Genomic DNA, 19,997 nt, shown 5'->3' with positions numbered 1-19,997 from the left:
AGCCACTGGGAACACACACCAAAAACAATGGGAACTAAGAACCTGCAGCCTGCAAAAAGGAGACCCCAAACAGTAAGTTAAGCAAAATGAGAAGACAGAGAAACTCACAGCAGATGAAGGAGCAAGGCAAAAACCCAGCAGACCTAACAAATGAAGAGGAAATAGACAGTCTACCTAAAAAATAATTCAGAATAATGATAGTAAAGATGATCCAAGATCTTAGAAATAGAATGGAGAAACTACAAGAAATGTTTAACAAGGACCTAGAAGAACTAAAGAGCAAACAAACAGTGATGAACAACACAATAAATGAAATTAAAAATTCTCTAGAAGGGATCAATAGAAGAATAACTCAGGCAGAAGAACGGATCAGTGACCTGGAAGATAAAATAGTGGAAATAACTACTGCAGAGCAGAATAAAGAAAAAAGAATGAAAAGAATTGAGGACAGTCTCAGAGACCTCTGGGACAACATTAAATGCATCACCATTCGAATTATAGGGGTCCCAGAAGAAGAAGAGAAAAAGAAAGGGACTAAGAAAATATTTGAAGAGATTATAGTTGAAAACTTCCTTAATATGGGAATGGAAATAGTTAATCAAGTCCAGGAAGCACAGAGAGTCCCATAAAGGATAAATCAAAGGAGAAACACGCCAAGACACATATTAATCAAACTATCAAAAATTAAATACAATGAAAAAATATTAAAAGCAGCAAGGGAAAAACAACAAATAACACACAAGGGAATCCCCATAAGGTTAACAGCTGATCTTTCAGCAGAAACTCTGAAAGTCAGAAAGGAGTGGCAGGATATACTTAAAGTGATGAAGGAGAAAAATCTACAACCAAGATTACTCTACCCAGCAAGGATCTCATTCAGATTTGATGGAGAAATTAAAACCTTTACAGACAAGCAAAAGCTAACAATTCAGCAACACCAAACCAGCTTTACAACAAAGGCTAAAGGAACTTCTCTAGGCAAGAAACACAAGAGAAGGAAAAGACCTACAATAACAAACCCAAAAGAATTAAGAAAATGGTAATAGGAACATACATATCAATAATTACCTTAAATGTAAATGGATTAAATGCTCCAACCAAAAGACATAGACTGGCTGAATGGATACAAAAACAAGACCCATATATATGCTGTCTACAAGAGACCCACTTAAAACCTAGGGACACATACAGACTGAAAGTGAGGGGATGGAAAAAGATATTACATGCAAATGCAAATCAAAAGAAAACTGGAGTAGCAATTCTCATATCAGACAAAATAGACTTTAAAACAAAGACTATTATTATAAGAGACAAAGACACTACATAATGATCAAGGGATCGATCCAAGAAGAAGATATAACAATTATAAATATTTATGCACCCAATACAGGAGCACCTCAGTACATAAGGCAAATACTAACAGTCATAAAAGGGGAAATCGACAGTAACACAATCATAGGAGGGGACTTTAACACCCCACTTTCACCAATGGACAGAACATCACAAATGAAAATAAATAAGGAAACACAAGCTTTAAATGATACATTAAACAAGATGGACTTAACTGATATTTATAGGACATTCCATCCCAAAACAACAGAATACACATTCTTCTCAAGTGCTCATGGAATATTCTCTAGGATAGATCATATCTTGGGTCACAAACCAAGCCTTGGTATATTTAAGAAATCTTTTCGGACCACAATGCTATGAGACTAGATATCAATTACAGGAAAACATCTGTAAAAAATACAAACACATGGAGGCTAAACAATACACTACTTAATAACCAAGAGATCACTGAAGAAATCAAAGAGGAAATCAAAAAAATACCGAGAAACAAATGACAATGAAAACACGACGACCCAAAACCTATGAGATGCAGCAAAAGCAGTTCTAAGAGGGAAGTTTATAGCAATACAATCATACCTTAAGAAAAAAGAAACATCTCAAATAAACAACCTAACCTTACACCTAAAGCAATTAGAGAAAGAAGAACAAAAATACCTCAAAGTTAGCAGAAGGAAAGAAATCATAAAGATCAGATCAGAAATAAATGAAAAAGAAATTAAGGAAACGATAGCAAAGATCAATAAAACTAAAAGCTGGTTCTTTGAGAAGATAAACAAAATTGATAAACCATTAGCCAGACTCATCAAGAAAAGAAAGGAGAAGACTCAAATCAATAGAATCAGAAATGAAAGAGGGGTTTCCCTGGTGGCGCAGTGGTTGGGAGTCCGCCTGCAGATGCAGGGGACGCGGGTTCGTGCCCTGGTCTGGGAGGATCCCGCGTGCTGTGGAGCGGCTGGGCCCGTGGGCCATGCTGGCTGGGCTTGCGCGTCTGCAGCCTGTGCTCCGTGGCAGGAGAGGCCACAGCAGTGAGGGGCCAGCATACCGCAAAAAAAAAAAAAAAAAGAAAAAAAAAAGAAATGAAAGAGGAGAAGTAACAACTGACACTGCAGAAATACAAAGGATCATGAGAGATTACTACAAGTAACTCTATGCCAATAAAATGGACAACCTGGAAGAAATGGACAAATTCTTAGAAATGCACAACCTTCTAAGACTGAACCAGGAAGAAATAGAAAATATGAACAGACCAATCACAAGCACTGAAATTGAAACTGTGATTAAAAATCTTCCAACAAGCAAAAGCCCAGGACCAGAAGGCTTCACAGGCGAATTCTATCAAACATTTAGAGAAGAGCTAACACCTATCCTTCTCAAACTCTTCCAAAATAGAGCAGAGGGAGGAACACCCCCAAACTCATTCTACAAGGCCACCATCACCCTGATACCAAAACCAGACAAAGATGTCACAAAGAAAAAAACTACAGGCCAATATCACTGATGAACATAGATGCAAAAATCCTCAACAAACTAGTAGCAAACAGAATCCAACAACACATTAAAAGGATCATACCCCATGATCAAGTGGGGTTTATCCCAGGAATGCAAGGATTCTTCAATATACACAGATCAATCAATGTGATACAGCATATTAACAAACTGAAGGAGAAAAACCATATGATCATCTCAATAGATACAGAGAAAGCTTTTGACAAAATTCAACACCCATTTATGATCAAAATCCTCCAGAAAGTAGGCATAGAGGGAACTTTCCTCAACATAATAAAGGCCATATATGACAAACCCACAGCCAACATCATCCTCAATGGTGAAAAACTGAAAGCATTTCCACTAAGATCAGGAACAAGACAAGGTTGCCCACTCTCACCACTCTTATTCAACATAGTTTTGGAAGTTTTAGCCACAGCAATCAGAGAAGAAAAAGAAATAAAAGGAATCCAAACTGGAAAAGAAGAAGTAAAGCTGTCACTGTTTGCAGATGACATGATACTATACACAGAGAACCCTAAAGATGCTACCAGAAAACTACTAGAGCTAATCAATGAATTTGGTAAAGTAGCAGGATACAAAATTAATGCACAGAAATCTCTGGCATTCCTATACACTAGTGATGAAAAATCTGAAAGTGAAATTAAGAAAACACTCCCATTTACCATTGCAACAACAAAAAATAAAACATCTAGGAATAAACCTATCTAAGGAGAAAAAAGACCTGTATGCAGAAAACTATAAGACACTGATGAAAGATATTAAAGATGAAAAAAACAGATGGAGAGATATACCATGTTCTTCAATTGGAAGAATCAACATTTTGAACATGACTATACTACCCAAAGCAATCTACAGTTTCAATGGAATCCCTACCAAACTACCAATGGCATTTTTTAACAAACAAGAACAAAAAATGTCACAATTTGTATGGAAACACAAAAGACCCTGTATAGCCAAAGCAATCTTGAGAAACATAAAAGGAGCTGCAGGAATCAGGCTCCCTGACTTCAGACTATACTCCAAAGCTACAGTAATCAAGACAGTATGGTACTGGCACAAAAACAGAAATACAGATCAATGGAACAGGACAGAAAGCCCAGAGATAAACCCATGCACATGTGGTCACCTTATCTTTGATAAAGGAGGCAAGAATATACAGTGGAGAAAAGACTGCCTCTTCAAAAGTGGTGCTGGGAAAACTGGAAAGCTACATGTAAAAGAATGAGATTAGAACAGTCCATAACACCATACACAAAAATAAACTAAAAATGGATTAAAGGCCTAAATGTAAGGTCAGACACGATAAAACTCCTAGAGGACAACACAGGCAGAACACTCTATGACATCAATCACAGCAAGATCCTTTTTGACCCACCTCCTAGACAAATGGAAATAAAAACAAAAACAAAAACAAATGGGACCTAATGAAACTTAAAAGCTTTTGCACAGCAAAGGAAACCATAAACAAGACGAAAAGACAACCCTCAGAATGGGAGAAAATATTTGCAAATGAAGCAACTGACAAAGGATTAATCTCCAAAATTTACAAGCAGCTCATGCAGCTCAATATCAAAAAAACAAACAACCCAATCCAAAAATGGGCAGAAGACCTAAATAGACATTTCTCCAAAGATGATATACAGATTGCCAACAAACACATGAAAGAATGCTCAACATCACTAATCATTAGAGAACTGCAAATCAAAACTACAATGTGATATCATCTCACACCAGTCAGAATGGCCATCATCGAAAAATCTACAAACAATAAATGCTGGAGAGGGTGTGGAGAAAAGGGAATACTCTTGCACTGCTGGTGGGAATGTAAACTGATACAGCCACTATGGAGAACAGTATGGAGGTGCCTTAAAAAACTAAAAATAGAACTACCATACGACTCAGCAATCCCACTACTGGGCATATACCCTGAGAAAACCATAATTCAAAAAGAGTCATGTACCAAAATGTTCATTGCAGCTCTATTTACAGTAGCCAGGACATGGAAGCAACCTAAGTGTCCATCGACAGATGAAGGGATAAAGAAGATGTGGCACATATATACAATGGAATATTACTCAGCCCTAAAAAGAAATGAAATTGAGTTATTTGTAGTGACGTGGATGGACCTAGAGTCTGTCATACAAAGTGAAGAAAGTCAGAAAGAGGAAAACAAATACCATATGCTAACACATACATATGGAATCTAAAAAGAAAAGGTCATGAAGAACCTAGGGGCAAGATAGGAATAAAGACACAGACCTACTAGAGAATGGAGTTGAGGATACGGGGAGGGGGAAGGGTAATCTGGGACAAAGTGAGAGAGTGGCATGGACATATAGACACTACCAAATGTAAAATAGATAGCTAGTGGGAAGCTGCTGCATAGCACAGGGAGATAAGTTCGGTGTTTTGTGATGATCTAGAGGGGTGCGAGGGAGGCTCAAGAGAGAGGAGATGGGGGATATATGTATACATATAGGTGATTCACTTCGTTTTACAACAGAAACTAACACAACATTGTAAAGCAGTTATACTCTAATAAAGATGTATAAAAAAAAGAAGAAGAAGAGATTAGGACACAGACACAGAGGTACCATACGAAGACACAGAGAGAAAACAGTCACCTACAAACTAAAGAGAGAGGCCTCAGAAGAAATCAACTCTGCAGACACTCTGATCTTGGATGTTGAGCTTCCAGAATTGAAAATAAATATCTGCTGTTTTAGCCAAAAAAAAAACACATATGGCAAAAAATTTTTTAATTGCAACTCATATCATAGATGAAGGCTAATGTCCTTTATAAATCAAAGAGCTTCTACAAATCAATAAGAAAAAAATATTACACTCTAACAGGAAAAAATGGGTAAAGGAAATGAACAGTTCATAGAAAAGGAAGTACATGGGTCTGAAACAGACAAAAAGATGTTCAACCTAATAACAGAAATGCACAATTAAACTATAATCAGATTCCATTTTCTACTTATCACACTGTCAAGTTTTATCACACACTGTGTAGGCAAAGGTATGAAGAACCAAGCACACTTACATGTTGCTAGCCAGAGTGTAAACAGCTACAGCCTCTATGGAGACAATTTGGTAATATCTATCAAAATTCAAAATGTTCATACCTTCTAACCAATCACGGTACTTCTAGGAATTTATCCTACAGATATACCTGCACATGTATGAAACGATATATGCACAAGGATTTTTCTGCAGCACTCTCTGTGAGAATGGAAACAACTTAAGTGCCTCTCAACTGGTCAAATAAATTAATTACAGTCTTAGACTACAACAGAATTGTTTTTTAAAAAACGGATGCAGTTCCATTTGTACTGACATGAGATACCAGGAAATATTTTTAAACAAGAAAAGTAAGGTGGTAGAAATATATATATAGTATGCTATCATTTGTTGACAAAATATAGGTGCTGTGTATGCACAGATTATCTTAAAAGATAAATATGAATCAGATAACAGTAATTGTCTCTGGGGAGAACTAAGTGAATGAAGTATAGATAGAAAGGAGACAATTTTCACTGTATTCCTTTTTGTATCTTTTGAATTTGTACCATACGTATGCATTATCTATCCAAAATTAATTAAACAATTAACTTTTAGAGCTATATTACAAGCTCAGGAGTTGGTTGAATGTGTTTGCAAAATGCAAACATTAGTTGGAACTCTGTAAAGTAACTTCTCTAGGAATTTTATAATTCAACAATTTGTGTTGGATGGAAGGAAGGGGTGTACATGTGCTCAAGGTAAGCTGAGGGGCTGGTCACCACAAGGAGTGGCTGTCCTCTGCACTGCCATGTCTAATACCTGGATCTACACGTTTTCTCCCAGGAAAAGGGGGCAGCATGTGTACAAACAATATGGAGGAACCCAGTGCCGTGACTCCTGGAAGCAGCCTACAGATGGTGCTGTCACTGCAGTGCACAACAGATGGCTAAGTATGAATTGTTTTTTAAAAACACAGTGGGCTCTTACTGTTGGCAGCACCAACATTCAGCTAGTCAATCAACACCATTTAATGTGAACTGTGAACAGAGCACACTGCTGGGCCCTATGGGGACCAGCTAGTAAAGTAGTGTTCCCCATACCTGCCTGGGCACAGCAGACCTTCTGAATTGGAATCTCTTAAGAGGAGCCCGTGAATATAAACTCCAACAAGCATCCCAGTTGTTTTTCTATGATCAGTTGGGTTTGAAAAACATAATCATAAGATTGTGTGGGGTGAGAAGGGGTGGGCAGGAGAAACAGGAAAAAAGAAGAAAAATCCATGAGAACATAAACAACATGAAATACGAGAACAGCTAACTAAATGGTTTTAGCTATTGGAAGCCATTTATAAAACCTTAACCATAAACATGGAATTTTTTGTTTAAGATGAAAAATTTTGGTTAAATCAAGATTAAGAAGAACATTCTTTATATACTGACTTTTGGGTTTTTTTAAAACTTGGTAGATAAAAATTTTTGAACAGGACTATTCTTCATTTGATAAATGAGGATATTATGAGACTCAGTGGTAACTAAACATCACTATTAGTTCATAATAGTATAGAAACATAACATGAGGGCTGAATCCTGCTGACGCACGGAACTTAGGCTTTCCTGTAATTAGCATCTCGCACAAAATCAAAGAGAGCCAAAGGATTCCAGCAGAAGGATCCTGCAGCTTTGTTTTCTCTGTAGCTAGTTACCCTCCCAAGTTTGAATCATACCATTTATATTTCAGGCAGAGAATCCCAGGAGCCTAGTAACATTCATTCATTCTTCTGGATTCTCTAAGCTCTCCTTTACCACTCAAAGGTCACATAGGCGGACAATTACTTGAGGTCCCATAGAACTGCCGGCACAGAATGGCGACTTAACGTTGTGCTTTCAAGAGCCCCTTTAAAAAATGGTTACATAGGGAATGTTTTTGCATCTTTTGTAAAACTGTTCTTAAAGACAATCACTACTATCTTGTTCAATAGCCCTTATATAAAGATCTACGTGAAAAATTCATCTTAGAACTGAATGTCAAGAAATATAATTGTCTCTCTTAGTGAAGTGCTGTGTTTCCTTTTATTTAAAAAAAAGATGAGTTATGTAATCTCTTTCTTTCTCCCTCTTGCTCTCTCTCCCCACTCTCCTGTTTTCACTTTAGCTGCCAGGAAGTTCATATTCAAATTGTATGTTCCGTTGAGGTACTGTTCTTAGCCTATGCTTTCTGATACAACCTCCTTCTGCAGGACCTGGCTCTTGCTCTTACAGGGTTGTTTTTAGTGGCTCTAGCGTGCCTGGGTCTTTTATTGTGAACTAGAATACTTTGGGAAATTGACAGATCATACGTTAGAAGTGAAGGAATAGGCTGGTTTTCCACTGACTGATATTTTACTACACAACCAGGAGGTGTATAGGATTTTCAATGATCAAAGTTAAGTCAGATTCATTTGGGAAGAAAATTCATTTAGAAAAAGCTGAATGCCAAGAATTTCAGTGGGAGCCGGGGGGTGGGGGGGGGGGTGGATTATCTTCCGGTAACTCTCTCTCCCAAGGGCTCCCTGAAGAGGAATATTACAACTTGGGTCAGGAAAACAATACCATATGAAGATTGTCTATTACCTCTTAATTACGCAATGCATTTTCTCCCAGTCATGTCAGTTGTCCTTCCTGTCACCCTGTGAAGCAAGCACAGGGCAGGAATGACTGCCTCTTTTACCCATAGGTTGTGGAGAAGGTCAAATCATTTGCCCTTGGCCCTATGGTCAGTCATCACCTCTCCAGCTGAAAGCTTCGTAAAAACTTTTTAAAAAGAAAAAAATTCCGGGATTCTTCATCTCCTGCTCAGGCACTAAGTTCATTAGGAAATTCACCCTTATTTGTCCTTATTATATGGACAAAGTGGCAGTCATCCCCAGCTAGAATACCCAGCTGTGACAGGCAATCCTGTTCCTGTCCCATCACGTGTAACCCCAAAAGCTAGAAGCAGGAGCTCACGAGTCCAGCACCCAGAGCCTCACCCACGCCGGGGAGGCTCCCAGGGAGGGTGGCCCGGGAGGGTCTCCCTGCCCACAGCCTTGGCCGGGGCTGGGGAGCAGGAAGTTCACTACCAACCACTTCTGTGGCGTATTGAGTCTCACAGATTTGTCATTCAGTACACAGCTTCTTTCTGCACAGCCTACACAGCTAAGCCCTGTACTATATTTCTCGCAGTTTTCCCTCCTCCACCCACAGTTCTGCTGACTTCTTTCCACACAGGAGAGACAGAACAGCTGAGGAAACAGCAGAGCGGTGGAAAATTTTTGCAAGTGTTTTGAGCCCACCCAACCTGAGGAGAGCATTCAAAGAAAAACAGGAAAGGGTGAGTAGGAGCTCCCTCAGCCCCCGCACACAAGCCAGGGATTGTCACTCCCGCCCACCCCCAAGCCCAGTAGGGGCCGACTGCTGGGACAGAGCCTCAGTGCCCACACACCAAAATATGCAAATGTGTCTTCTGTAAGGATGAGGGAATGGAGGCAACTGCTCGGCTATTTCAGACACCACATCATGGAACTCGGAGCACAGTAGGCACATTGCATTCAAACACCTACTCTGAGAGGTTAACCAGCAACTTTGGTCTTAGATTGGAATTTCTAGAGGCCATCATACGGGAGAGTGAATGCAGGTCCGAAGCTGGATGTGTTTCTGTTCTGGCAACCAAAATTAGACTCCCTAATCTAAAGGGTAATCAATGCCCTCCACGTGTGTATGCAATTTCATATTACTCATCCTTTTCTCCCTTTTCATTTCCTTTCAACTTCTCTTCCCACTCCAGACCGGAGCTTTTAAGTCTGTCTGTCTTTTCAGGGATTGAGGGTGAGAAAGAGATGTAAATTCATTTAGTTCTTAGTCCTGTTGGGTTCTCCATCTCTCCTTTGCTAGAGATTCCAGCCAGTTAGAGGACTTGGAGTTGGCAAGGGCAGAAGGAGACCGGCTAATGCCATCATTCATCTACTCGTTCACTCATTAAATAGACCTTTAATAAACAGCTGCATAGATAAGGTTCCTGTCCTTACCCATTTTTTTGTGGGGTTTCTTTTGTGGTTTGTTTTCTTTTCTTTTTGCATCTGATTTAGAATAGGGGTTTTGCATAGAACCTAAAATGTATGTAAGGGTTATGTAACCAATGGATCAACAAGATTATCAGTGTCCTTCCCTATAAATGATCCATGAAAAGGCTTCCAGTCCACAGGTTAGACTAGTCTTATCTCCTACTTAAGTATCCAAGCACTAAAATTAACTCATTCCCCATTCTTCTTTACTTTGTTGGCACAGTTTATGTTTTTTCCCATTGTGAAGAGGAGATTATCCTCAAAGCTGACTTAACTTTTTTTGTTGGTGTCAATATTATGTGTTCAATGTTGATGATATTTACCCATCCAGGTAACACATATGTATTGAGCAGCTACAATATGCCAGATGCTGTCTCAGGCACTGACGCTGCCACTTTAAATAATAATCCCTTCATGGAGCCAACAAGTGAGCGGGATCAGACAATCCTTGGCTTGCTGTTCTTTCCAAGACACAAAATGACTTTAATTATGCAGAAAAACAAAGTGAAGAATGTGGTTCTAATAGAATGGAACAGTAGGGATTGTTTGCCTTTGTTGGCTAGGGGTGATCAAGTGTTGAGGTTCTTTGTTTATCAATTCTACTGTCTGACTAGCTGTCTACAACTGACATCCTAGAGATTGGGCCATATAGATGATAGTAAATAGTTAATGTTTTGTAGGGTTTTGAACCATCAGACATTGTAGGGAATGTTTTAAAGTTGGCTGTAAGAACCAGATGGTCAAAGACCTAAGACACATGGCTACTCCAGAAGAGGAGAATTTTCCTTCCCTCCTGAACTCTTAAATTGGAGAACAAAAGGGATACAGATGCGTTTTGCAGCACTGGGACTCTGAAATTAAGGATGAATTATTTCAGTCTGTTGATGCCAACCAGAGGTATAAGGCATTGAGGTTTCTTGTATTTGTGAGGGATCACAGGGTAGTGATTTGTGGCCAACACAATTGTGCTTGCCTCAAAAAATTACCTATTGTAAGATTCAGCAGGGATCCAGAGAGGCTGGAGAGTCATCCCTGAGCTGTGGATTGAACATACCATTCTACCTCCTGGCACTGAGGGGTCTTTTAGCACCTAATTGGAAAAGAGCTCCATCTCCAACACAGCCCCGAACTGTCAACAAGCCTTCTGCATGTGGAATTTCCCTTCACTTCTAGTTTGCTGGACCACATCCATTCAATAACAAAGGATTCTTGTAGTGTTCCGTAACTTCTACAAACTTCTGCTTATCCAGCCTCTCAAATGCTCTCCTTTGGCAAGAAAAATAAAAATGAACCCACTGGCAAAGTCTCAAAGGGATAAACTAATGACAAGTCGTGTTTTAATAAGCTCAACTTTTGTCTTAATGAAATTGGTGGATGGCCATTTTTTCCCTGGAAATGGAACCGTCAATGATTTCTCTGGCTTTGATGAAGGATTTGTTTGGAATGCATTATTCCCTGTTGATATCAAATGGACTTTTTTTTTTGAGGGCCCCAGGATGATCAGAGAAAGGAAAAACTTTAATTAAAGGGGTTTTGAATGGTACTGTATTCTCTCTTTACATCTATGTTTTTCGTGTGACAAAGGAAACCCAGGATACACGATAACTTCCAGTTGTCAGGCTGTTAAGGTATGCTAACTCAGTCTGTGTAATGACACAAGATTTAGAACTAGTGGAAAGAATAAGACAAACCTGAGTGTGCATCCTGACTCCAAACTCTCACTCCGTCATTTAATACCTTGGCCAAATTATTTAACCTCCCTGAGTCTCATTCGATGGAAGTCATGACCTCCCTCCTAGAATTGTCGAGAGGGTTAGTTAGATGAGATTTAGCACAGCTCCTGGCATGTTGAAGGCCCTCGGTGATGCCATTCCCCCTTCCATCCCCCCATTCCCTTCTCCCTGTAGCCGCATTTATGAGATGACATCACAGTTCCCTCAGTGGGATGGCTACTAGGTCTCAGGGTTTCTCTCAGATTTCTGCTGATTTAAGAATCCAACTGTGCTGGTATTATTTATGCAAATGTCAGCTGGGGACCGATGCTATAACAAGGATGAGTCACTTCAGAGCATTCCTTCACAGTCTCATCTTGCCTCAGAAAGAACTGGGCTTTCCTCACTGATGGTGAAGAACGATGGGAGAGACTGCCCTGGGACTCAGGCACTCCAGACCAAATGCTCTCCTAGCATCAAGAGTCTTTTGCAGAGAATGTCCAGGACTCTCCTGGGTGACATTCAACAGTGGTTAGCAGCTTGGACTGTGAAATCTAACAAAACAAGGTTTGAATCCTGATTGCCACTCACTAGCTGCTAGCGTCTCAAAGCATATGTTTTCTCTCAGAGTTCGTTTGAGGATTAAATAAGGCAACATACATAAGGCACTTAGAATAGTGACTTGGCACATAGTAAATGCTCAATAGAAGCCAGTTATAATCTCTTTCTCTTTGTCTCTGTCTTTGTCCCCCTCTCTCTCCCTCTTTTCTCTCTCTTCCTCTGTCTCTCTGTTTCTGTCTCTGTTGGTCTGTCTGTCTGTCTGTCTCTCTCTGAGTTAACCTCTCGGCTATTTGCTGATCATTGAAACCTGCCTTCTAGCAATTGGCACATTAACAGATATGTTGTTTCTTGTACATTTACTACGTTCTCACTTCTGCTGAAATGTCTACATCCCACCTATACACACTCCACTCAACATTAATTTGTCCTTTGATCATTATTTTGTGAAGCCTGCCTTCACATACTTGAAAGAAACTATAATTATTGCTCAGTCGTATGAAACCTCAAATCATAACTAAATAAACAGCTGTTGATTGATAATGAAAATAATCAAGAGCTTAAATAATATACTTTATTAAAAAGCTGTCTAATTTCATACCATTATTTCCAAGTTCCATATCCTGCCAAAATAGTTTATCTCAGTAAATTTGGTTTAAAAATATCCCTATCAAAATATGAATATTAATAATAATGATTTGACTCTTCATCATGGAACACAAAGTTGCCCTATTGCCATGGATTGGAGGTTAAGAAGTCAATGAAGTAACAGTAAATGAAGTAACATTTACCAAAGGTCCTCTGGATGCACAGCCCTTTATTGATACATTTTAGCTTCATAATTTTAGTGAGAGAGCTTTAAATTTCTTTTTTCCAGAAAAAGTCTCTAGCTTCTTCATGCTCTTGAAGAGGCAGGTATATCTCTGTGGTAATATATATGTCATTAGGTCCTTTATATTACCAGTATATCACAGAGACATTCAAATTTACATTATATACAAGCTCGCTATTAGTTTCCTGAGTTAGGTGGTACCTATTCTGATCTAACTACTAAAAAGCAGATAATGTACGCATATATCCTGTCTAATGACTCAAGTTAAATATACCTCAAAGGATGTTCTATCTTACTAAAATTCACACATATTTTTCTTACAAGGGAGTGATTATTCTGCATTGCAGCATGTGTTTATTACAAACTTAGAGTTCATTGACGAATAGTGATGGAATTGCAAATCAAGTCAACGGCTTAATTAGCTCAGGAGGATTTTATGAAGCTTTTCTCCCTCTGTGGGCATAAGCTTAGAGGTTAGCTTGGAGGCCTGAGCTGGGTTCCTGGCACCCCAGGCTCTCCCCATGGAGAGGGATCTTTACCTGAGGCCCTCGCCCTCGGGAGAGTGCTGTCTGCAGTACTCCAAAGTGTAGGTCTCAGTGGCCTCTGGGTTGGCAGGCCGCCATCGGATGGTGGCCGTGTTCCAACACACAGTACAGTCCTCAGCACAGATCACAGGGTTGGAGGGCGCTGCAGAGAGAGAACCAAGTCAATTGTGGAGCAGTCTATGGCAGTTCTGCTTCCCTGGTACTCTGGGAAGAATGCTTGGGCATGATTTTATTTTAATTTTTGACTAAAAAATACATTCTGGGCTGAAAATCCAAAAGGTATAAAAATGTATACAGTGAAAAGTCTCCCTCTCACCCCTGCCTTCCAAATTGCCCAGTTTTTACCCATCCCCAAACAGTCTCTAAAAGTAGCTTCCTATAAATCCTACCAGAGCTTCTTCATACATATACAAGTAAATAAAAGTATTCTTGTCCCCTTCCTTTACACAAAAGTTAGCCATGATTTTGCCATCAATAGGTGCTCAATAAATACTTGTTTTAAAAGGCAAGAAGAAAGGATAAACCAGTGGAAGTAAGTTAACTGCCTCAGAGGGGTATCCAAGACAGGCTAGGGCAGGCACAGTTAGAATTATCTTAAAGGTGGGCTTCCCTGGTGGTGCAGTGGTTGAGAGTCCGCCTGCCAATGCAGGGGACACGGGTTTGTAACCCAGTCTGGGAAGATCCCACATGCCACGGAGTGGCTGGGCCCGTGAGCCATGGCCGCTGAGCCTGCGCGTCTGGAGCCTGTGTTCCGCAACAGGAGAGGCCACAACAGTGAGAGGCCCGCGTTCCGCAAAAAAAAAAAAGAATTATCTTAAAGGCAATGCAAACTCAGCTTATCCTACACCTGCTTCAGCCCCCTGTGAAAAGGTTCCATCATGGGAATGCATTCCCAGCTGAATACCATTGCTGAGAAACATTTTGGGGTCTCCCAGCACCTATATGAGGAAGCCTGAGCTTCTTACCTTAGCAAATGTGGACTCTATACACTAGCCTTTCTCATCTCATGTCTCCCCTCTCCTTGTTTTTAAGTCAAAGAAATAATACCAAAATTCTTGTTGTATCCTGCACACTCCATACTCTTTCTTACCTGGGCACCTGTGCTCATTTGTCTTCTTCAAATGGAATACACTCCTTTAACACATTATTCCTACTGATCCTTTAAGGATTCCATTCAGACATCAGTTCTAGGAAGCCATTCCTGACCCTGTCCCTGCCCTGGCCTGTCTCAGATACTCCTCTGGAGTGTTGTGGGTCACAGCCCTTACCACACATTTTTTATAATCTTTTGTTTTGTGTCTCCCACACTTGAGTATGAGCTTTGTGAGAAGAGCCCAGTCTTATTTCTTGTTGTAAACCCAGCACTGCATAATACCCAGCGCACAATAGGTGCTTAACAAATGCTTATTGGTTGATCTTAATAGTCTGTGAAGAATTGAGTATTGCCTCCTAACACCCCCTTAACATCTCTTTACCTGTTCTAAAAATTGCCCTTTCGCTGGGCAGGCTACATCCGGTGAAATTCACAGCCATTACCCATACTTGATAGCAACGGTCAGGTTCTAAATCTTCAAAAACGCAGTAGCTTTCTTTCACCGTCACTCTGTATTCTTCTACCAAATCTAGCATAAAACACAATCATAAACTCTAGGGTAACTTCCTAAGTTAGTTGAAAGTTATATTTATTGGAAAAATGACACATTTTTCAGTGGGAAACACAAACTGATAAACTTAACAGATACTACTGTGTGATAGACAGCACTTTAGAACACTTAAAGCAACAGCATTCTGAAAGATATTTAGAATGACACAGTATTACTTGTGAACACTTACCAGAAAATAATAGTATAGTATATTATTATAGTATAATATTAATATAGTATAATAATATACTAATAGCATATTAGTAAGATCCTGAGCTTCATATTCTGCAATTAAAGTAACATTTCAATAGCACATACTACAATTGCAGAGTTTATGTTAACTTAAATCTCAGTAATACATTCTCAAGAAAATTCTTAAGAAGCAACACCAATATTTCAGGAGAGTATGTAATAAAATAAGGACAATCCCATGTTTTCTAAATTTATGATGTTAAAAAGCGTCGTTACAGATTAGTAAATCATTTGTATTCAGTATGGTTTTCAAAGTTTCAAATCCTGCTTCCTTCTCATGAATTCCAGAATCCTTTCACCTAGAGATTTCCACAATTTATAGAAATACTTAAACACCTTTGATAGAGCATAAACTATTCTAAGAAATAACTTTGTTTAGTCAAGACATTTCCTAAAATTACTTACATTATTTTTAAGATGTTAGTAGTAAATATTACTCAATAACATTCTGAACACCTGCCCCTTGGGCCAATCTGATTATTCTTACTGAAATTTTCTCTCCTTTTAAAAGAACAATTTTCTTTTCTAAATTAGCCTATGGTGATTCCAGTTATCCTCTCTTATTACTCTATGATGTTACATCTTCAAAACCCCTCCAGTTAAGAAACCCAGATTGTTCCCTTTTAAAGTAAATTTAAGAGATCTTCAACTCAGAAGGTTTCTTCAACTGCATCTCTCTTTCCCAATGAGCTATACTTTCTGTGCAGAAAGTCTGGCTTAAATAATGTCATAAAGACATATACACTGAAAAACATTTCCCCATAACCTAGAACTTGTGACTGCAGTTTTCAATGGAATTATCCTTTTAGGCTAAGTCCTGTTGGCCTGGTACTCCTTTTAACAGAGCACATAACATATGTTACTGGAGACCTATTACTCACAGCACGGTATCACAGTCTAGACCATCAGATTAATGAACTGGCATCAGCAGAGTTCAAGGCATAGAATGAATGAGACACAGGACAGGTAAGTGGGGCATGGTGCGGGGGGTCGGGGGGCGGTGGCAGCGAAGCACTTTTTAAAAGCACTCCAGGAAATAAACAGTTGTCAAGAGGAGTCTTGGAGAGCCATGCAGTTCCATGATATAACTGGATATACACAGTGAAGTGTGGTATAACAGAACAAACACAGAGTCAAGCAAATAAAAACATAAGCTTTGGAGTCTGAAAGATCTGTATTTAAAACCTGCCCTGGTCCCGAGTAACTTGCGTGGTCTTGGGCAAATTATTTAATCTCACATCAGTTTTCTCATTTGCAAATGTGGATAAGGGCACTTTCCTTGCTGTGCTGTGACAGGTATATGGTAATAGGTCCCCAATAAGATAGGAGTTCTTATAGACAAACTTAGCCAACTTTACAATATGCCTATGGTTGCTTTCTTACTTTTTTCCTAATTTAAATAAGTACCATATGACATCTGAAAAGACTTAAATACTGGTTAACAGTGAAATACATTAGAATTCATTCCTTATTACAAATGGGGGTCCTATCCCATGTCAGTCCTGTCACATGCTCATCTGACTTCCAAAATACATGGGTCTATCTTCAACAAGCAACACAGAATGCCAGCAGTCCCAGCTCTGATTCATCAGGAAGTACAACCTCAAACTGCCTGGCTTCTAGGTCTTATTAGAGGCCCTAGAGATATCTACAGAGGCTCAACTATATGACGTGCCACCCATTCACCCTCCTAAGCACTTTCACCTCTATCTTCGCATTCATTCGGGACACCAGAAGACTACACCATACAATCTTCTCATGCCTTGAGAAGTGTGAACTCTGAATTTACCTTTATAGTTTGTTTTCAGCTTTTATCAAAGGTGGATCTGAGAAATGCCAACCGTGACATCCATTGCGGCATTTGCACTAAAATTACTGTGGAGGACAGTGTCCTATATACAGCTCATTTCTCCTCTACAAAGTGGCACACTTTATACTTGTCTTTTAGACTTCAGTACTGACTGAAACTTTGTTTTCAACACTTTGGTACATTACCTCCTGCCTGAAAATGAGAATCACTTAATTTCTCCTGTTAACCTGAATACTCAAAGCCAAATCTGAATTTCAATTACAGTATTCATGTTGATCATTAGGACGATATTTATGCATTTTTGTTTTCCTTGATCCTGATTTCCAAATTTTGCTTATATGTTATTTCATTATACGATTGTTGGTTCATTGTTGTTTTTGTAAGTGGCTACAAGTGCTTTGTGGAAAGAGTCATAATATGTACATGTTTAAATACTACACATTAAGATATAGAAATGTACATATGCATCTGAATTTGTGTTAGCAATCCTACCATTTACTTCCTGGTCATCTTGTGGCTCCTCCATGCAGTAAACCTGGAATGAGTCAACGACATCTTCCTTGTTCAAGCTCCAGTAAACTGCAATCGTTGTGCTAGTGGCAGAATTTGGTTCCTGAGGTTCTAATCTAGGAGGCTGTGGAACTGGAATATAAGCAAGATTTATTATCACTAATGCTGCTTTTATTGATTGATTTCTTTTTCTTTTTGCAAAAGTCACTTGTACTTACTGATAAAAATGGAAACAATACAGAAGTACATGGAGTAAAGCTGGGAGGGCTACCTTGTTCCCAACAGCCCCCAACCCTAAGGATATTCCTTGGAGGCAACCACTGTTACAGTTGAGTGTGTCACCCTCCAAAATGTCTTGTCTGCATGTGTACATATATACATATAATATACATAGAAATAAACAAAAAATGGATCTCCCAGTGGGATCACTTGATAATATTCTTCTGTAATCCTACATTTAGAGCAATAAACTTATACAAGTTAGAGGATTCACCAAATGATTTGGTTTTCCTTCAAAACAAAACTTGGAGAACGCATTGCTGGATAACCAATGTTGTATCCTTCTACATCAGTATAGAAACTATATTCAAATAGAGACAAATGAAACCCTTTTTAGCTATAGTTGCTATATCATCAAGGCTGACAAAGACTTGCATGAGTAAAATATCAAAAGACACTTTCTGAAACTACTAACCCATTCTTCCATCTCCAACATGACTATATCTACAACTTTTTAAAACAAAATGTAAAAATTACATGGGGGAAACGGTACCCTATTAACTGATTCAAATATAAGGTTTAGATATCTAGTATAAATCCATTGTTCTGAATTTTAAAGACAACAATATTCTCAAGTGTTTTACTAGAGATTTCAAAGGTTTATAATTATGCATATTGAACATTAACAGCATATACGACACCATAAATCAAGCTTCTATACAATTCTCCTCCAAATTTTTTGAGATATAGAAGCATTGAACATAGTTTACAAATTAGAGGAAAAGGTTATTCCCATAGCTGAAAAGATGTCCTGTTTTTAAATTTATTTGTGTTGTTATTTTCCTGTCAACAATTTCCTGAGGGATGAGCTTGCTAAATAATACAGGCCAAATTTTATGAGATTACTTTATTAAAAGTCAACACTGAAGGGAAAGAAAACAAAGGTTAGTTCAACAGGAAAGTGGAAAGTAGAAGAAATAAATGGGTCTAAATTTAGTAAATGGAACAAAAAGAGACACATTGAAAAGATTCAATAAAGAGATAAAGACCTGAGGAAATACACAGTTATGAAAAATGAGAAGCAGGATAAGGGAGTGGGCGAGTGGGCTTTGGAGCAGAGAGGCTGGCCTAAGGTTAAATGCCAGATCCCCCACTTAGGAGCTGTGTTATCTCAGCTTCAGTTCCTCCATCTTTAAAAATAGGAAAACGACAATAATACCATTTCCTCCCAGGGTTGTTTTAAAAAGCAAGATAATGTATATTAAGTGCTTAGCAATGTATCTGACACATAACTGGTGTTAACATTCAGAAAGCAACATGGCCTTTTTCAGGGGCACAGAAAATGGAGGGGAGAAGGCAGGAAGCCCCTGAAGATGGGACATGCTGGGACTTATGACATGCTGGGAGCCTGCATGATAAGGCAGGAAGCCTGCCTGTCAGAGCACCTCCGCAAGGACTGATAGTGGTTCAGAGACTCGTTTATACTATCTTTGACTTTTCTGTCTTCCCAGCAGGAAATCAGTGTCACATTGTAAAGGAGTCCATCCGGATAAATGTAGTTCAGTAAATTTTCATGTTGCCCAGGTTTATGGAAGAGCCAAGCAGATTGACTATTATCAATCATCTTTGAAGCAGTGCTGGAGAACTTCTTGAGGCATGAACAACGAAAATGCTGCATTTTTTCTCTATGAATTATAAATTGAGCTATAGCTGCTTTTTAAAACTGGCAACATCTTTTCAAAAATCTCTCTCTCAGGTAACTTAACGAACTTAAAATTGATAATTGACCCCCAAATCAACAAATTTTAAGGAATAAGCAGTTGTAGGGAATTAAGTAAAGAATGTAGGCTAGAAATAATTTTGTACTTAATCTACTCCTTTAAAAACATTACAATTAAAACATCTTTTTTCAAAACAAGGACCACTTTTATTCTTCAAAGTATTCTGGGAGTATGAATATTCCATAGATG

General features: G+C 38.8%; 1 protein-coding gene across 1 annotated transcript in view; it reads right to left on the bottom strand.

Moving 5' to 3' along the window:
- Positions 1 to 19,997, bottom strand: part of CMYA5 (cardiomyopathy associated 5) — a 101,929-nt gene that overhangs the window by 15,532 nt on the left and 66,400 nt on the right. The window contains exons 7-9 of the mRNA XM_065874304.1: positions 17,791 to 17,940; positions 15,069 to 15,215; positions 13,588 to 13,735 (exon numbers count right to left, since the gene is read on the bottom strand). Coding sequence (XP_065730376.1) covers positions 13,588 to 13,735; positions 15,069 to 15,215; positions 17,791 to 17,940 — 445 coding nt within the window. The remainder of the gene's footprint in view (positions 1 to 13,587; positions 13,736 to 15,068; positions 15,216 to 17,790; positions 17,941 to 19,997) is intronic.

Source organism: Phocoena phocoena, chromosome 3, assembly GCF_963924675.1.
Source record: "Phocoena phocoena chromosome 3, mPhoPho1.1, whole genome shotgun sequence".
Lineage (NCBI taxonomy): Eukaryota > Metazoa > Chordata > Mammalia > Artiodactyla > Phocoenidae > Phocoena > Phocoena phocoena.
This window is presented reverse-complemented; position numbering and strand designations above follow the sequence as displayed.